Source organism: Heterodontus francisci, unplaced genomic scaffold, assembly GCF_036365525.1.
Source record: "Heterodontus francisci isolate sHetFra1 unplaced genomic scaffold, sHetFra1.hap1 HAP1_SCAFFOLD_1068, whole genome shotgun sequence".
NCBI classification, from domain to species: Eukaryota; Metazoa; Chordata; class Chondrichthyes; order Heterodontiformes; family Heterodontidae; genus Heterodontus; species Heterodontus francisci.
The window spans coordinates 85,353-104,225 of record NW_027141447.1 but is presented as its reverse complement, the minus strand read 5'-3'; the positions used below and the strand labels follow the sequence as shown (position 1 = coordinate 104,225).

The 18,873-nt window shown below is 44.9% G+C and overlaps 1 protein-coding gene across 1 annotated transcript in view; it reads left to right on the top strand.

Annotated features, from left to right (window-relative positions):
* LOC137363719 (plexin-A1-like) overlaps positions 1-18,873 on the top strand; it is a gene marked incomplete at both ends in the record, with an annotated part of 151,262 nt that overhangs the window by 71,203 nt on the left and 61,186 nt on the right. Inside the window, 2 exons of the mRNA XM_068027322.1 lie at positions 9,645-9,768; positions 17,882-18,035. Of these exons, the coding sequence (XP_067883423.1) occupies positions 9,645-9,768; positions 17,882-18,035 (278 nt within the window). The remainder of the gene's footprint in view (positions 1-9,644; positions 9,769-17,881; positions 18,036-18,873) is intronic.

Sequence of the window (18,873 nt, the reverse complement as noted above, 5' to 3'; positions counted from 1 at the left end):
TTGATTAACCATTTGTCACTGTGACGGGATGTCTTCTTTTTAACGTTTGCTCTTGGCTGTAAATATTGAGAGATGTCAGGTTCTGACAATCATGCAGAGAAAGATAAATGGCACTCCAGAGATCTGAACTAGCAGCTCAGGAGTGATGTCTCAATCCCATACTTGGTGTGGAGAATGTGGCAGAGCTCAGGATTAAGTCCTGGCGCTCAGGAAGGGGTTTTTACTCCAGTGGCTCCCCCACTTTTATTTTCCCTCCCTCTTGTCTCACTGAATCAGACAGGCAGCTCAGCTGTTTCAACAAGGAGTCGTCTGGCGCTGTCACTGTCTGCCGATCTCTGTCTGCACTCTCTCTGTCTCTGCCTGGCGCTCTCTCTGTCTCTGTCTGGCGCTCTCTCTGTCTCTGCCTGGCACTCTCTCTGTCTCTGCCTGGTGCTCTCTCTGTCTCTGTCTGGCACTCTCTCTGTCTCTGCCTGGCACTCTCTCTGTCTCTGCCTGGTGCTCTCTCTGTCTCTGTCTGGCGCTCTCTCTGTCTCTGCCTGGTGCTCTCTCTGTCTCTGCCTGGCACTCTCTCTGTCTCTGCCTGGCGCTCTCTCTGTCTCTGCCTGGCACTCTCTCTGTCTCTGCCTGGCGCTCTCTCTGTCTCTGCCTGGCGCTCTCTCTGTCCCTGCCTGGCGCTCTCTCTGTCTCTGTCTGGCGCTCTCTCTGTCTCTGTCTGGCGCTCTCTCTGTCTCTGTCTGGCGCGCTCTCTGTCTCTGCCTGGCGCTCTCTCTGTCTCTGCCTGGCGCTCTCTCTGTCTCTGCCTGGCGCTCTCTCTGTCTCGGCCTGGCGCGCTCTCTGTCTCTGCCTGGTGCTCTCTCTGTCTCTGTCTGGCGCTCTCTCTGTCTCTGCCTGGCGCTCTCTCTGTCTCTGCCTGGCGCTCTCTCTGTCTCTGTCTGGCGCGCTCTCTGTCTCTGTCTGGCGCGCTCTCTGTCTCTGTCTGGCGCGCTCTCTGTCTCTGTCTGGCGCTCTCTCTGTCTCTGCCTGGCGCTCTCTCTGTCTCTGCCTGACGCTCTCCCTGTCTCTGCCTGGCGCTCTCCCTGTCTCTGCCTGGCGCTCTCTCTGTCACTGCCTGGCGCTCTCTCTGTCTCTGTCTGGCGCTCTCTCTGTCTCTGTCTGGCGCTCTCTCTGTCACTGTCTGGCACTCTTTCTGTCTCTGTCTGGTGCTCTCTCTGTCTCTGCCTGTCGCGCTCTCTGTCTCTGTCTGGCGCTCTCTCTGTCACTGTCTGTTGCTCTCTCTGTCACTGTCTGGCGCTCTCTCTGTCTCTGTCTGGCGCGCTCTCTGTTTCTGCACTCTCCCTGTCACTGTCTGGCGCTCTCTCTGTCTCTGCCTGGCGCGCTCTCTGTCTCTGCCTGGCGCTCTCTCTGTCTCTGCCTGGTGCTCTCTCTGTCTCTGTCTGGCACTCTCTCTGTCTCTGCCTGGCACTCTCTCTGTCTCTGCCTGGTGCTCTCTCTGTCTCTGTCTGGCGCTCTCTCTGTCTCTGCCTGGTGCTCTCTCTGTCTCTGCCTGGCACTCTCTCTGTCTCTGCCTGGCGCTCTCTCTGTCTCTGCCTGGCACTCTCTCTGTCTCTGCCTGGCGCTCTCTCTGTCTCTGCCTGGCGCTCTCTCTGTCCCTGCCTGGCGCTCTCTCTGTCTCTGTCTGGCGCTCTCTCTGTCTCTGTCTGGCGCTCTCTCTGTCTCTGTCTGGCGCGCTCTCTGTCTCTGCCTGGCGCTCTCTCTGTCTCTGCCTGGCGCTCTCTCTGTCTCTGCCTGGCGCTCTCTCTGTCTCGGCCTGGCGCGCTCTCTGTCTCTGCCTGGTGCTCTCTCTGTCTCTGTCTGGCGCTCTCTCTGTCTCTGCCTGGCGCTCTCTCTGTCTCTGCCTGGCGCTCTCTCTGTCTCTGTCTGGCGCGCTCTCTGTCTCTGTCTGGCGCGCTCTCTGTCTCTGTCTGGCGCGCTCTCTGTCTCTGTCTGGCGCTCTCTCTGTCTCTGCCTGGCGCTCTCTCTGTCTCTGCCTGACGCTCTCCCTGTCTCTGCCTGGCGCTCTCCCTGTCTCTGCCTGGCGCTCTCTCTGTCACTGCCTGGCGCTCTCTCTGTCTCTGTCTGGCGCTCTCTCTGTCTCTGTCTGGCGCTCTCTCTGTCACTGTCTGGCACTCTTTCTGTCTCTGTCTGGTGCTCTCTCTGTCTCTGCCTGTCGCGCTCTCTGTCTCTGTCTGGCGCTCTCTCTGTCACTGTCTGTTGCTCTCTCTGTCACTGTCTGGCGCTCTCTCTGTCTCTGTCTGGCGCGCTCTCTGTTTCTGCACTCTCCCTGTCACTGTCTGGCACTCTCTCTGTCACTGTCTGGCGCTCTCTCTGTCTCTGTCTGGCGCTCTCCCTGTCTGCCGATCTCTGTCGGCACTCTCTCTGTCTCTGTCTGGCGCTCTCTCTGTCTCTGTCTGGCGCTCTCCATGTCTGCCGATCTCTGTCTGCACTCTCTCTGTCACTGTCTGTCGCGCTCTCTATCTCTGCCTGTCGCGCTCTCTCTGTCACTGTCTGGCGCTCTCTCTGTCTCTGTCTGGCGCTCTCTCTGTCTCTGTCTGGCGCTCTCTCTGTCTCTGTCTGGCGCTCTCCCTGTCTGCCGATCTCTGTCTGGCGCTCTCTCTGTCTCTGTCTGGTGCTCTCCCTGTCTGCCGATCTCTGTCTGCACTCTCTCTGTCTCTGTCTGCACTCTCTCTGTCACTGTCTGGCGCACTCTCTGTCACTGTCTGCACTCTCTCTGTCACTGTCGGGCGCTCTCTCAGTCTCTGCCAGGCGCTCTCTCAGTCTCTGTCTGGCGCTCTCCCTGTCTGCCGATCTCTATCTGCACTCTCTCTGTCTCTGTCTGCACTCTCTCTGTCACTGTCTGGTGCTCTCTCTGCCACTGTCTGGCGCTCTCTCTGCCACTGTCTGGCGCTCTCTCTGTCTGCCGATCTCTGTCTGGCGCTCTCTCTGTCACTGTCTGGCGCTCTCCCTGTCTGCCGATCTCTGTCTGCACTCTCTGTCTCTGCCTGGCGCTGTCTCTGTCCCTGCCTGGCGCTCTCTCTGTCTCTGCCTGGTGCTCTCTCTGTCTCTGTCTGGCGCTCTCTCTGTCTCTGCCTGGCGCTCTCTCTGTCTCTGCCTGTCGCGGTCTCTGTCTCTGTCTGGCGCTCTCTCTGTCTCTGCCTGGCGCTCTCTCTGTCTCTGTCTGGCGCTCTCTCTGTCCCTGCCTGGCGCTCTCTCTGTCTCTGTCTGGCGCTCTCTCTGTCTCTGTCTGGCGCTCTCTCTGTCTCTGCCTGTCGCGGTCTCTGTCTCTGCCTGGCGCTCTCTCTGTCTCTGCCTGGCGCTCTCTCTGTCTCTGTCTGGCGCTCTCTCTGTCTCTGCCTGGTGCTCTCTCTGTCTCTGTCTGGCGCTCTCTCTGTCTCTGTCTGGCGCTCTCTCTGTCACTGCCTGTCGCTCTCTCTGTCACTGCCTGTCGCTCTCTCTGTCTCTGCCTGGCGCTCTCTCTGTCCCTGCCTGGCGCTCTCTCTGTCCCTGCCTGGCGCTCTCTCTGTCTCTGCCTGGCGCTCTCTCTGTCTCTGCCTGTCGCGGTCTCTGTCTCTGTCTGGCGCTCTCTCTGTCTCTGCCTGGCGCTCTCTCTGTCTCTGCCTGTCGCGGTCTCTGTCTCTGCCTGGCGCTCTCTCTGTCTCTGTCTGGCGCTCGATCTGTCACTCTCTCTGTCTCTGCCTGTCGCGCTCTCTGTCTCTGCCTGGCGCTCTCTCTGTCTCTGCCTGGCGCTCTCTCTGTCTCTGTCTGCCGCTCTCTCGGTCTCTGCCTGGAGCTCTCTCTGTCCCTGCCTGGAGCTCTCTCTGTCCCTGCCTGGCGCTCTCTCTGTCCCTGCCTGGCGCTCTCTCTGTCTCTGCCGGGCACTGTCTCTGCTTGTCGCAGTCTCTTTCTGCCACTCTCTGCGCCTGTCTCTGAAGCTGCCTGATAACACACCAAAATACATACTGCTGACTCTGGCCCCGTGTATGGATTGTATTGGATTTGATTCTGTATAGTGAATTGTATTGGATTTGATCCTGTATAGTGAATTGTATTGGATTTGATCCTGTATAGTGAATTGTATTTGATTTGATCATGTTTCGTGAATTGTATTGGATTTGATCCTGTGTAGTGAATTGTATTGGATTTGATCCTGTATAGTGAATTGTATTTGATTTGATCCTGTATAGTGAATTGTATTTGATTTGATCCTGTATAGTGAATTGTATTTGATTTGATCCTGTATAGTGAATTGTATTTGATTTGATCCTGTATAGTGAATTGTATTTGATTTGATCCTGTGTAGTGAATTGTATTGGATTTGATCCTGTATAGTGAATTGTATTGTATTTGATCCTGTATAGTGAATTGTATTGGATTTGATCCTGTGTAGTGAATTGTATTTGATTTGATCCTGTATAGTGAATTGTATTTGATTTGATCCTGTGTAGTGAATTGTATTGGATTTGATCCTGTGTAGTGAATTGTATTTGATTTGATCCTGTGTAGTGAATTGTATTTGATTTGATCCTGTATAGTGAATTGTATTTGATTTGATCCTGTGTAGTGAATTGTATTTGATTTGATCCTGTGTAGTGAATTGTATTTGATTTGATCCTGTATAGTGAATTGTATTTGATTTGATCCTGTATAGTGAATTGTATTGGATTTGATCCTGTATAGTGAATTGTATTTGATTTGATCCTGTATAGTGAATTGTATTGGATTTGATCCTGTATAGTGAATTGTATTTGATTTGATCCTGGATAGTGAATTGTATTTGATTTGATCCTGTATAGTGAACTGTATTTGATTTGATCCTGGATAGTGAATTGTATTTGATTTGATCCTGTGTAGTGAATTGTATTTGATTTGATCCTGTGTAGTGAATTGTATTTGATTTGATCCTGTATAGTGAATTGTATTTGATTTGATCCTGTATAGTGAATTGTATTGGATTTGATCCTGTATAGTGAATTGTATTTGATTTGATCCTGTATAGTGAACTGTATTTGATTTGATCCTGGATAGTGAATTGTATTTGATTTGATCCTGTATAGTGAATTGTATTTGATTTGATCCTGTATAGTGAACTGTATTTGATTTGATCCTGGATAGTGAATTGTATTTGATTTGATCCTGGATAGTGAATTGTATTTGATTTGATCCTGTATAGTGAACTGTATTTGATTTGATCCTGGATAGTGAATTGTATTTGATTTGATCCTGTGTAGTGAATTGTATTTGATTTGATCCTGTATAGTGAATTGTATTTGATTTGATCCTGTATAGTGAATTGTATTGGATTTGATCCTGTATAGTGAATTGTATTGGATTTAATCCTGTATAGTGAATTGTATTTGATTTGATCCTGTATAGTGAATTGTATTTGATTTGATCCTGTATAGTGAATTGTATTGGATTTGATCCTGTATAGTGAATTGTATTTGATTTGATCCTGTATAGTGAATTGTATTTGATTTGATCCTGTATAGTGAATTGTATTTGATTTGATCCTGTGTAGTGAATTGTATTTGATTTGATCCTGTATAGTGAATTGTATTTGATTTGATCCTGTGTAGTGAATTGTATTGGATTTGATCCTGTATAGTGAATTGTATTTGATTTGATCCTGTGTAGTGAACTGTATTTGATTTGATCCTGTATAGTGAATTGTATTTGATTTGATCCTGTATAGTGAATTGTATTTGATTTGATCCTGTGTAGTGAATTGTATTTGATTTGATCCTGTATAGTGAATTGTATTTGATTTGATCCTGCAGAGTGAATTGTATTGGATTTGATCCTGTATAGTGAATTGTATTTGATTTGATCCTGTATAGTGAATTGTATTTGATTTGATCCTGTGTAGTGAATTGTATTTGATTTGATCCTGTATAGTGAATTGTATTGGATTTGATCCTGTATAGTGAATTGTATTGGATTTGATCCTGTATAGTGAATTGTATTTGATTTGATCCTGTGTAGTGAATTGTATTTGATTTGATCCTGTGTAGTGAATTGTATTTGATTTGATCCTGTATAGTGAATTGTATTGGATTTGATCCTGTATAGTGAATTGTATTTGATTTGATCCTGTGTAGTGAATTGTATTTGATTTGATCCTGTGTAGTGAATTGTATTTGATTTGATCCTGTATAGTGAATTGTATTTGATTTGATCCTGTGTAGTGAATTGTATTGGATTTGATCCTGTATAGTGAATTGTATTGGATTTGATCCTGTATAGTGAATTGTATTTGATTTGATCCTGTATAGTGAATTGTATTTGATTTGATCCTGTGTAGTGAATTGTATTTGATTTGATCCTGTGTAGTGAATTGTATTTGATTTGATCCTGTATAGTGAATTGTATTTGATTTGATCCTGTGTAGTGAATTGTATTGGATTTGATCCTGTATAGTGAATTGTATTGGATTTGATCCTGTATAGTGAATTGTATTTGATTTGATCCTGTGTAGTGAATTGTATTTGATTTGATCCTGTATAGTGAATTGTATTTGATTTGATCCTGTGTAGTGAATTGTATTTGATTTGATCCTGGATAGTGAATTGTATTTGATTTGATCCTGTGTAGTGAATTGTATTTGATTTGATCCTGTGTAGTGAATTGTATTTGATTTGATCCTGTATAGTGAATTGTATTTGATTTGATCCTGTATAGTGAATTGTATTGGATTTGATCCTGTATAGTGAATTGTATTTGATTTGATCCTGTATAGTGAACTGTATTTGATTTGATCCTGGATAGTGAATTGTATTTGATTTGATCCTGTATAGTGAATTGTATTTGATTTGATCCTGTATAGTGAACTGTATTTGATTTGATCCTGGATAGTGAATTGTATTTGATTTGATCCTGGATAGTGAATTGTATTTGATTTGATCCTGTATAGTGAACTGTATTTGATTTGATCCTGGATAGTGAATTGTATTTGATTTGATCCTGTGTAGTGAATTGTATTTGATTTGATCCTGTATAGTGAATTGTATTTGATTTGATCCTGTATAGTGAATTGTATTGGATTTGATCCTGTATAGTGAATTGTATTTGATTTGATCCTGTACAGTGAATTGTATTTGATTTGATCCTGTATAGTGAATTGTATTTGATTTGATCCTGTATAGTGAATTGTATTGGATTTGATCCTGTATAGTGAATTGTATTTGATTTGATCCTGTGTAGTGAATTGTATTTGATTTGATCCTGTATAGTGAATTGTATTTGATTTGACCCTGTGTAGTGAATTGTATTTGATTTGATCCTGTGTAGTGAATTGTATTTGATTTGATCCTGTATAGTGAATTGTATTTGATTTGATCCTGTATAGTGAATTGTATTTGATTTGATCCTGTGTAGTGAATTGTATTGGATTTGATCCTGTGTAGTGAATTGTATTGGATTTGATCCTGTGTAGTGAATTGTATTGGATTTGATCCTGTATAGTGAATTGTATTGGATTTGATCCTGTACAGTGAATTGTATTTGATTTGATCCTGTATAGTGAATTGTATTGGATTTGATCCAGTATAGTGAATTGTATTGGATTTGATCCTGTATAGTGAATTGTATTTGATTTGATCCTGTATAGTGAATTGTATTTGATTTGATCCTGTATAGTGAATTGTATTTGATTTGATCCTGTATAGTGAATTGTATTTGATTTGATCCTGTATAGTGAATTGTATTGGATTTGATCCTGTATAGTGAATTGTATTGGATTTGATCCTGTATAGTGAATTGTATTTGATTTGATCCTGTGTAGTGAATTGTATTTGATTTGATCCTGTATAGTGAATTGTATTTGATTTGATCCTGTATCGTGAATTGTATTGGATTTGATCCTGTATCGTGAATTGTATTTGATTTGATCCTGCATAGTGAATTGTATTGGATTTGATCCTGTATAGTGAATTGTATTTGATTTGATCCTGTATCGTGAATTGTATTTGATTTGATCCTGTGTAGTGAATTGTATTGGATTTGATCCTGTGTGGTGAATTGTATTTGATTTGATCCTGTATAGTGAATTGTATTGGATTTGATCCTGTATAGTGAATTGTATTTGATTTGATCCTGTATAGTGAATTGTATTGGATTTGATCCTGTATAGTGAATTGTATTTGATTTGATCCTGTGTAGTGAATTGTATTTGATTTGATCCTGTGTAGTGAATTGTATTTGATTTGATCCTGTATAGTGAATTGTATTGGATTTGATCCTGTGTAGTGAATTGTATTTGATTTGATCCTGTGTAGTGAATTGTATTGGATTTGATCCTGTATAGTGAATTGTATTGGATTTGATCCTGTGTAGTGAATTGTATTTGATTTGATCCTGTGTAGTGAATTGTATTTGATTTGATCCTGTATAGTGAATTGTATTGGATTTGATCCTGTATAGTGAATTGTATTTGATTTGATCCTGGATAGTGAATTGTATTTGATTTGATCCTGGGTAGTGAATTGTATTTGATTTGATCCTGTATAGTGAATTGTATTTGATTTGATCCTGTATAGTGAATTGTATTTGATTTGATCCTGTATAGTGAATTGTATTTGATTTGATCCTGGATAGTGAATTGTATTTGATTTGATCCTGGATAGTGAATTGTATTTGATTTGATCCTGTACAGTGAATTGTATTTGATTTGATCCTGTATAGTGAATTGTATTGGATTTGATCCTGTGTAGTGAATTGTATTTGATTTGATCCTGTGTAGTGAATTGTATTTGATTTGATCCTGTATAGTGAATTGTATTGGATTTGATCCTGTATAGTGAATTGTATTTGATTTGATCCTGGATAGTGAATTGTATTTGATTTGATCCTGGGTAGTGAATTGTATTTGATTTGATCCTGTATAGTGAATTGTATTTGATTTGATCCTGTGTAGTGAATTGTATTTGATTTGATCCTGTATAGTGAATTGTATTTGATTTGATCCTGGATAGTGAATTGTATTTGATTTGATCCTGGGTAGTGAATTGTATTTGATTTGATCCTGTATAGTGAATTGTATTTGATTTGATCCTGTATAGTGAATTGTATTTGATTTGATCCTGTATAGTGAATTGTATTTGATTTGATCCTGTATAGTGAATTGTATTTGATTTGATCCTGTATAGTGAATTGTATTTGATTTGATCGTGTATAGTGAATTGTATTTGATTTGATCCTGGATAGTGAATTGTATTGGTTTTGATCCTGTATAGTGAATTGTATTTGATTTGATCCTGTATAGTGAATTGTATTTGATTTGATCCTGTATAGTGAATTGTATTTGATTTGATCCTGTATAGTGAATTGTATTTGATTTGATCCTGTATAGTGAATTGTATTGGATTTGATCCTGTATAGTGAATTGTATTTGATTTGATCCTGTATAGTGAATTGTATTGGATTTGATCCTGTATAGTGAATTGTATTTGATTTGATCCTGTATAGTGAATTGTATTTGATTTGATCCTGTATAGTGAATTGTATTGGATTTGATCCTGTATAGTGAATTGTATTGGATTTGATCCTGTATAGTGAACTGTGTTGGATTGAGCTGTTGTTTTTGTTTGTCTGTCTCCCTCCCCACCATCCAGGTGCACCCAGCGGAGCGAGTGTAACCGAGCCAATGAGCCACAACGTTTCGCCACTGAATCTAACCGCTGTGTCCAGTTGACCGTCCGTCCCAACAACCTCTCCGTGATGATGCCCGATGTACCGGTCAGTATCTGCACCCACCCCTGAGCCACTGTTAGAACTTCGGCTGCTCCTTGGTAAATGAGACTGGGCTGGGGGGAAGTGTTGCAGCTCATCGCAGACGATGTGTAAGGGCTGTATATTCAGCTGTCAGGGGCATCACAGTTTATCCCAATCACTGCCTGTTGCCTGTATCTTTGACCATGTGGCAATGAAGCATTGTCACTTGGACAGGTATCAATGTCTGACCAGGATCTAGAGAAATGTACCCAGTGTCTTGAGACAAAGTGGGAAAATGGGGGAACCATGACCCTGAGAGATGTAGACAGTCCATGATTGGGATCCTGCACCATTCAAAGCAGGAGGGCCTTGGGTTCAATTCTAGGCCTGTTGATTTGAAGTGCGCACCTTATACACTGCAGGATACTGTGCAGGGTTGTGGGATATATCAGAGTGTTACAGTGAGGGATGTGGGGTATATCAGAGTGTTACAGTGAGGGGTGTGGGATATATCAGAGTGTTACAGTGAGGGGTGTGGGATATATCAGAGTGTTACAGTGAGGGGTGTGGGATATATCAGTGTGTTACAGTGAGGTGTTTGGGATATATCAGTGTGTTACAGTGAGGGGTGTGGGATATATCAGAGTGTTACAGTGAGGGGTGTGGGATATATCAGAGTGTTACAGTGAGGGGTGTGGGATATATCAGAGTGTTACAGTGAGGAGTGTGGGATATATCAGAGTGTTACAGTGAGGGGTGTGTGATATATCAGTGTTACAGTGAGGGGTGTGGGATATATCAGAGTGTTACAGTGAGGGGTGTGGGATATATCAGTGTTACAGTGAGGGGTGTGGGATATATCAGTGTGTTACAATGAAGGGTGTGGGATATATCAGTGTTACAGTGAGGGGTGTGGGATATATCAGAGTGTTACAGTGAGGAGTGTGGGATATATCAGAGTGTTACAGTGAGGGGTGTGGGATATATCAGTGTTACAGTGAGGGGTGTGGGATATATCAGAGTGTTACAGTGAGGGGTGTGGGATATATCAGAGTGTTACAGTGAGGGGTGTGGGATATATCAGTGTGTTACAATGAAGGGTGTGGGATATATCAGTGTTACAGTGAGGGGTGTGGGATATATCAGAGTGTTACAGTGAGGAGTGTGGGATATATCAGAGTGTTACAGTGAGGGGTGTGGGATATATCAGTGTTACAGTGAGGGGTGTGGGATATATCAGAGTGTTACAGTGAGGGGTGTGGGATATATCAGAGTGTTACAGTGAGGGGTGTGGGATATATCAGAGTGTTACAGTGAGGGGTGTGGGATATATCAGTGTGTTACAGTGAGGGGTGTGGGATACATCAGAGTGTTACAGTGAGGGGTGTGGGGTATATCAGAGTGTTACAGTGAGGGGTGTGGGGTATATCAGAGTGTTACAGTGAGGGGTGTGGGATATATCAGTGTGTTACAGTGAGGGGTGTGGGATATATCAGAGTGTTACAGTGAGGGGTGTGTGAAATATCAGAGTGTTACAGTGAGGGGTGTGGGATATATCAGTGTTACAGTGAGGGGTGTGTGAAATATCAGAGTGTTACAGTGAGGGGTGTGTGAAATATCAGAGTGTTACAGTGAGGGGTGTGGGATATATCAGTGTTACAGTGAGGGGTGTGGGATATATCAGTGTTACAGTGAGGGGTGTGGGATATATCAGTGTTACAGTGAGGGGTGTGGGATATATCAGTGTGTTACAGTGAGGGGTGTGGGATATATCAGAGTGTTACAGTGAGGGGTGTGGGATATATCACAGTGTTACAGTGAGGGGTGTGTGAAATATCAGAGTGTTACAGTGAGGGGTGTGTGAAATATCAGAGTGTTACAGTGAGGGGTGTGGGATATATCAGTGTTACAGTGAGGGGTGTGGGATATATCAGTGTGTTACAGTGAGGGGTGTGTGAAATATCAGAGTGTTACAGTGAGGGGTGTGTGATATATCAGAGTGTTACAGTGAGGGGTGTGGGATATATCAGTGTGTTACAGTGAGGGGTGTGGGATATATCAGTGTGTTACAGTGAGGGGTGTGGGATATATCAGTGTGTTGCAGTGAGGTGTGTGGGATATATCAGTGTGTTACAGTGAGGGGTGTGGGATATATCAGTGTGTTACAGTGAGGGGTGTGGGATATATCAGAGTGTTACAGTGAGGGGTGTGGGATATATCAGTGTGTTACAGTGAGGGGTGTGGGGTATATCAGAGTGTTCCAGTGAGGGGTGTGGGATATATCAGAGTGTTACAGTGAGGGGTGTGGGATATATCAGTGTGTTACAGTGAGGGGTGTGGGGTATATCAGAGTGTTCCAGTGAGGGGTGTGGGATATATCAGAGTGTTACAGTGAGGGGTGTGGGATATATCAGAGTGTTACAGTGAGGGGTGTGGGATATATCAGAGTGTTACAGTGAGGGGTGTGGGGTATATCAGTGTGTGACAGTGAGGGGTGTGGGGTATATCAGTGTGTTACAGTGAGGGGTGTGGGATATATCAGAGTGTTCCAGTGAGGGGTGTGGGATATATCAGAGTGTTACAGTGAGGGGTGTGGGGTATATCAGTGTGTCACAGTGAGGGGTGTGGGATATATCAGAGTGTTACAGTGAGGGGTGTGGGGTATATCAGTGTGTTACAGTGAGGGGTGTGGGATATATCAGAGTGTTACAGTGAGGGGTGTGGGGTATATCAGTGTGTTACAGTGAGGGGTGTGGGATATATCAGTGTGTTACAGTGAGGGGTGTGGGGTATATCAGAGTGTTCCATTGAGGGGTGTGGGACATATCAGAGTGTTACAGTGAGGGGATGTTGCAGGTTCCGGGATTTAGATGTTTCAGTAAGAACAGAGAATATGGTAAAAGAGGGGGGCGTGTGGCATTTTTAATCAAGGATGGTATTACAGCAGCAGAAAGGACGTTTGAGGACTCGTCTACTGAGGTAGTATGGGCCGAGGTTAGAAACAGGAGAGGAGAGGTCACCCTGTTGGGAGTCTTCTATAGACCTCCGAATAGTGCCAGAGATGTCGAGGAAAGGATAGCGAAGATGATTCTCGACAGGAGCGAGAGTAACAGGGTAGTGGTTATGGGGGACTTTAACTTTCCAAATATTGACTGGAAATACTATAGTTCGAGTACTTTAGATGGGTCAGTTTTTGTCCAGTGTGTGCAGGAGGGTTTTCTGACACAGTATGTAGACAGGCCAACCAGGGGCGATGCCACATTGGATTTGGTACTGGGTAATGAACCCGGCCAGGTGTTAGATTTAGAAGTTGGTGAGCACTTTGGTGATAGTGATCACAATTCGGTTAGGTTTACCTTAGCGATGGGCAGGGACAGGTATATACCGCAAGGCAAGAATTATAGCTGGGGGAAAGGAAATTATGATGCAATTAGGCAAGATTTAGGATGCGTAGGATGGGGAAGGAAACTGCAGGGGATGGGCACAATTGAAATGTGGAGCTTATTCAAGGAGCAGCTAATGCGTGTCCTTGATAAGTATGTACCTGTCAGGCAGGGAGGAAGTTGTTGTGCGAGGGAGCCGTGATTTACTAAAGAAGTTGAAGCGCTTGTCAAGAGGAAGAAGAAGGCTTATGTTAGGATGAGACGTGAAGGCTCAGTTAGGGTGCTTGAGAGTTACAAGCTAGCCAGGAAGGATCTAAAGGGAGAGCAAAGAAGAGCAAGGAGAGGACACGAGAAGTCATTGGCGGATAGGATCAGGGAAAACCCTAAGGCTTTCTATAGGTATATCAGGAATAAAAGAATGACTAGAGTTAGATTAGGGCCAATCAAGGATAGTAGTGGGAAGTTGTGTGTGGAATCAGAGGAGATAGGGGAAGTGTTAAATGAATATTTTGCGTCAGTATTTACTGTAGCGAAAGAAAATGTTGTTGAGAATACTGAGATTCAGGCTACGAGGCTAGATGGGATTGAGGTTCACAAGGAGGAGGTGTTAGCAATTTTGGAAAGTGTGAAAATAGATAAATCCCCTGGGCCAGATGGGATTTATCCTAGGATTCTCTGGGAAGCTAGGGAGGAGATTGCAGAGCCTTTGTCCTTGATCTTTATGTCGTCATTGTCGACAGGAATAGTGCCGGAAGACTGGAGGATAGCAAATGTTGTCCCCTTGTTCAAGAAGGGGAGTAGAGACAGCCCTGGTAATTATAGACCTGTGAGCCTTACTTCGGTTGTGGGTAAAATGTTGGAAAAGGTTATAAGAGATAGGATTTATAATCATCTTGAAAAGAATAAGTACATTAGAGATAGTCAGCACGGTTTTGTGAAAGGTAGGTCGTGCCTCACAAACCTTATTGAGTTTTTCGAGAAGGTGACCAAACAGGTGGATGAGGGTAAAGCAGTGGATGTGGTGTATATGGATTTCAGTAAGGCGTTTGATAAGGTTCCCCATGGTAGGCTATTGCAGAAAATACGGAAGTATGGGGTTGAAGGTGATTTAGAGCTTTGGATCAGAAATTGGCTAGCTGAAAGAAGACAGAGGGTGGTGGTTGATGGTAAATGTTCATCCTGGAGTTTAGTTACTAGTGGTGTACCGCAAGGATCTGTTTTGGGGCCACTGCTGTTTGTCATTTTTATAAATGACCTGGAAGAGGGTGTAGAAGGGTGGGTTAGTAAATTTGCGGATGACACTAAGGTCGGTGGAGTTGTGGATAGTGCCGAAGGATGTTGTAGGGTACAGAGGGACATAGATAGGCTGCAGAGCTGGGCTGAGAGATGGCAAATGGAGTTTAATGCGGAAAAGTGTGAGGTGATTCACTTTGGAAGGAGTAACAGAAATGCAGAGTACTGGGCTAATGGGAAGATTCTTGGTAGTGTAGATGAACAGAGAGATCTTGGTGTCCAGGTACATAAATCCCTGAAAGTTGCTACCCAGGTTAATAGGGCTGTTAAGAAGGCATATGGTGTGTTAGCTTTTATTAGTAGGGGGATCGAGTTTCGGAGCCACGAGGTCATGCTGCAGCTGTACAAAACTTTGGTGAGACCGCACCTGGAGTATTGCGTGCAGTTATGGTCACCGCATTATAGGAAGGATGTGGAAGCTATGGAAAGGGTGCAGAGGAGATTTACTAGGATGTTGCCTGGTATGGAGGGAAGGTCTTACGAGGAAAGGCTGATGGACTTGAGGTTGTTTTCATTGGAGAGAAGGAGGAGGAGAGGTGACTTAATAGAGACATATAAGATAATCAGAGGGTTAGATAGGGTGGATAGTGAGAGTCTTTTTCCTCGGATGATGATGGCAAATACGAGGGGGCATAGCTTTAAGTTGAGGGGTGATAGATATAGGACAGATGTCAGAGGTAGTTTCTTTACTCAGAGAGTAGTAGGGGCGTGGAACGCCCTGCCTGCAACAGTAGTAGACTCGCCAACTTTAAGGGCATTTAAGTGGTCATTGGATAGACATATGGATGAAAATGGAATAGTGTAGGTCAGATGGTTTCACAGGTCGGCGCAACATCGAGGGCCGAAGGGCCTGTACTGCACTGTAATGTTCTATGTTCTATGTTACAGTGAGGGGTGTGGGATATATCAGCGTGTTACAGTGAGGGGTGTGGGATATATCAGAGTGTTACAGTGAGGGGTGTGGGATATATCAGTGTGTTACAGTGAGGGGTGTGGGATATATCAGTGTGTTACAGTGAGGGGTGTGGGATATATCAGAGTGTTACAGTGAGGGGTGTGGGGTATATCAGAGTGTTACAGTGAGGGGTGTGGGGTATATCAGAGTGTTACAGTGAGGGGTATATCAGAGTGTTACAGTTAGGGGTGTGGGATATATCAGAGTGTTACAGTGAGGGGTGTGGAGTATATCAGAGTTTTACAGTGAGGGGTATGGGATATATCAGTGTGTTACAGTGAGGGGTGTGGGATATATCAGTGTGTTACAGTGAGGGGTGTGGGATATATCAGACTGTTACAGTGAGGGGTGTGGGATATATCAGAGTGTTACAATGAGGGGTGTGGGATATATCAGAGTGTTACAGTGAGGGGTATGGGATATATCAGTGTGTTACAGTGAGGGGTGTGGGATATATCAGAGTGTTACAGTGAGGGGTGTGGGATTTATCAGAGTGTTACAGTGAGGGGTGTGGGATTTATCAGAGTGTTACAGTGAGGGGTGTGGGATATATCAGTGTGTTACAGTGAGGGGTGTGGGATTTATCAGAGTGTTACAGTGAGGGGTGTGGGATATATCAGAGTGTTACAGTGAGGGGTGTGGGATATATCAGAGTGTTACAGTGAGGGGTGTGGGATATATCAGAGTGTTACAGTGAGGGTTGTGGGATATATCACTGTGTTACAGTGAGGGGTGTGGGATATATCAGAGTGTTACAGTGAGGGGTGTGGGATATATCACTGTGTTACAGTGAGGGGTGTGGGATATATCAGTGTGTTACAGTGAGGGGTGTGGGATATATCAGAGTGTTACAGTGAGGGGTGTGGGATATATCAGAGTGTTACAGTGAGGGGTGTGGGATATATCAGAGTGTTACAGTGAGGGGTGTGGGATATATCAGAGTGTTACAGTGAGGGGTGTGGGATATATCAGAGTGTTACAGTGAGGGGTGTGGGATATATCAGAGTGTTACAGTGAGGGGTGTGGGATATATCAGAGTGTTACAGTGAGGGGTGTGGGGTATATCAGTGTGTTACAGTGAGGGGTGTGGGGTATATCAGAGTGTTACAGTGAGGCGTGTGGGATATATCAGAGTGTTACAGTGAGGGATGTGGGATATATCACTGTGTTACAGTGAGGGGTGTGGGATATATCAGAGTGTTACAGTGAGGGGTGTGGGATATATCACTGTGTTACAGTGAGGGGTGTGGGATATATCACTGTGTTACAGTGAGGGGTGTGGGATATATCAGTGTGTTACAGTGAGGGGTGTGGGATATATCAGTGTGTTACAGTGAGGGGTGTGGGATATATCAGTGTTACAGTGAGGGGTGTGGGGTATATCAGAGTGTTACAGTGAGGGGTGTGGGATATATCAGAGTGTTACAGTGAGGGGTGTGGGATATATCAGAGTGTTACAGTGAGGGGTGTGGGATATATCAGTGTGTTACAGTGAGGGGTGTGGGATATATCAGTGTGTTACAGTGAGGGGTGTGGGATATATCAGTGTTACAGTGAGGGGTGTGGGGTATATCAGAGTGTTACAGTGAGGGGTGTGGGATATATCAGTGTTACAGTGAGGGGTGTGGGATATATCAGAGTGTTACAGTGAGGGGTGTGGGATATATCACTGTGTTACAGTGAGGGGTGTGGGATATATCAGTGTTACAGTGAGGGGTGTGGGATTTATCAGAGTGTTACAGTGAGGGGTGTGGGATATATCAGAGTGTTACAGTGAGGGGTGTGGGGTATATCAGAGTGTTACAGTGAGGGGTGTGGGATATATCAGAGTGTTACAGTGAGGAGTGTGGGATATATCACAGTGTTACAGTGAGGGGTGTGGGATATATCACAGTGTTACAGTGAGGGGTGTGGGATATATCAGAGTGTTACAGTGAGGGGTGTGGGATATATCAGAGTGTTACAGTGAGGGGTGTGGGATATATCAGAGTGTTACAGTGAGGGGTGTGGGATATATCAGAGTGTTACAGTGAGGGGTGTGGGATATATCAGTGTTACAGTGAGGGGTGTGGGATATATCAGAGTGTTACAGTGAGGGGTGTGGGATATATCAGAGTGTTACAGTGAGGGGTGTGGGATATATCAGTGTTACAGTGAGGGGTGTGGGATATATCAGAGTGTTACAGTGAGGGGTGTGGGATATATCAGAGTGTTACAGTGAGGGGTGTGGGATATATCACTGTGTTACAGTGAGGGGTGTGGGATATATCAGAGTGTTACAGTGAGGGGTGTGGGATATATCAGAGTGTTACAGTGAGGGGTGTGGGATCTCTCACTGTGTTACAGTGAGGGGTGTGGGATATATCAGAGTGTTACAGTGAGGGGTGTGGGATTTATCAGAGTGTTACAGTGAGGGGTGTGGGATATATCAGTGTTACAGTGAGGGGTGTGGGATATATCAGTGCTCTATTGCGCTGAAAATAATCATGAATAATTTTTCTTGTAGCTCAGACTACGTGCCAGGTATGTTCCGGATCTTTCCGGAGGAGTGACCTGTTCTTTTGAGGATATCTCAGAGAGTGAGGCTGTGATTGAGGGAAATGAAATACACTGTGTTTCCCCCTCGCTGAAAAAGATCCCTTTGATCACCAATGGATACGGTAGGAGTGGCTTGTTCTTCTCGAATCTCCTTCGCACCAGTTAATCAGTGTGATGTAGATCTCGCATTGTATAACCTTTAGCCGGGATGCATTTCAGGCGTTTGGTTTCGAGCTCCTTAATCCAGGCTCAATATTGCCCCGGTGCCAGTACTGAGGGAGTGCCGCACTGTCGGAGGGTCAGTACTGAGGGAACGCCGCGCTGTCAAAGGGTCAGTACTGAGGGAGTGCTGCACTGTCGGAGGGTCAGTACTGAGGGAGTGCCGCACTGTCGGAGGGTCAGTACTGAGGGAGTGCCGCACTGTCGGAGGGTCAGTACTGAGGGAGTGCCGCACTGTCGGAGGGTCAGTACTGAGGGAGCGCCGCACTATCGGAGAGTCAGTACTGAGGGAGCACCGCACTGTCGGAGGGTCAGTACTGAGGGAGCACCGCACTATCGGAGGGTCAGTACTGAGGGAGCACCGCACTGTCGGAGGGTCAGTACTGAGGGAGCGCCGCACTGTCGGAGGGTCAGTACTGAGGGAGCGCCGCACTGTCGGAGGGTCAGTACTGAGGTAGCGCCGCACTGTCGGAGGGTCAGTACTGAGGGAGTGCCGCACTGTCAGTGCTGCTATCTTTCAGATTGAGACCCCATACCACAGCTGCTATTGGATGAAGAGTCGGGGTGGGGGAGAATGAGTTTGGGGAGTTTTTCCTGGGGCGAATATTTTTCCCTCAACCAACACTATCCTTTTAAAATGAAATTGACAGGTGATCTGGGTCATTTAGTGCATTGATCTTTGTGGGATCTTACTGTGCACACACTGGCTGCCACAATAGGAAGCCGTTCTGAAGAAACTTG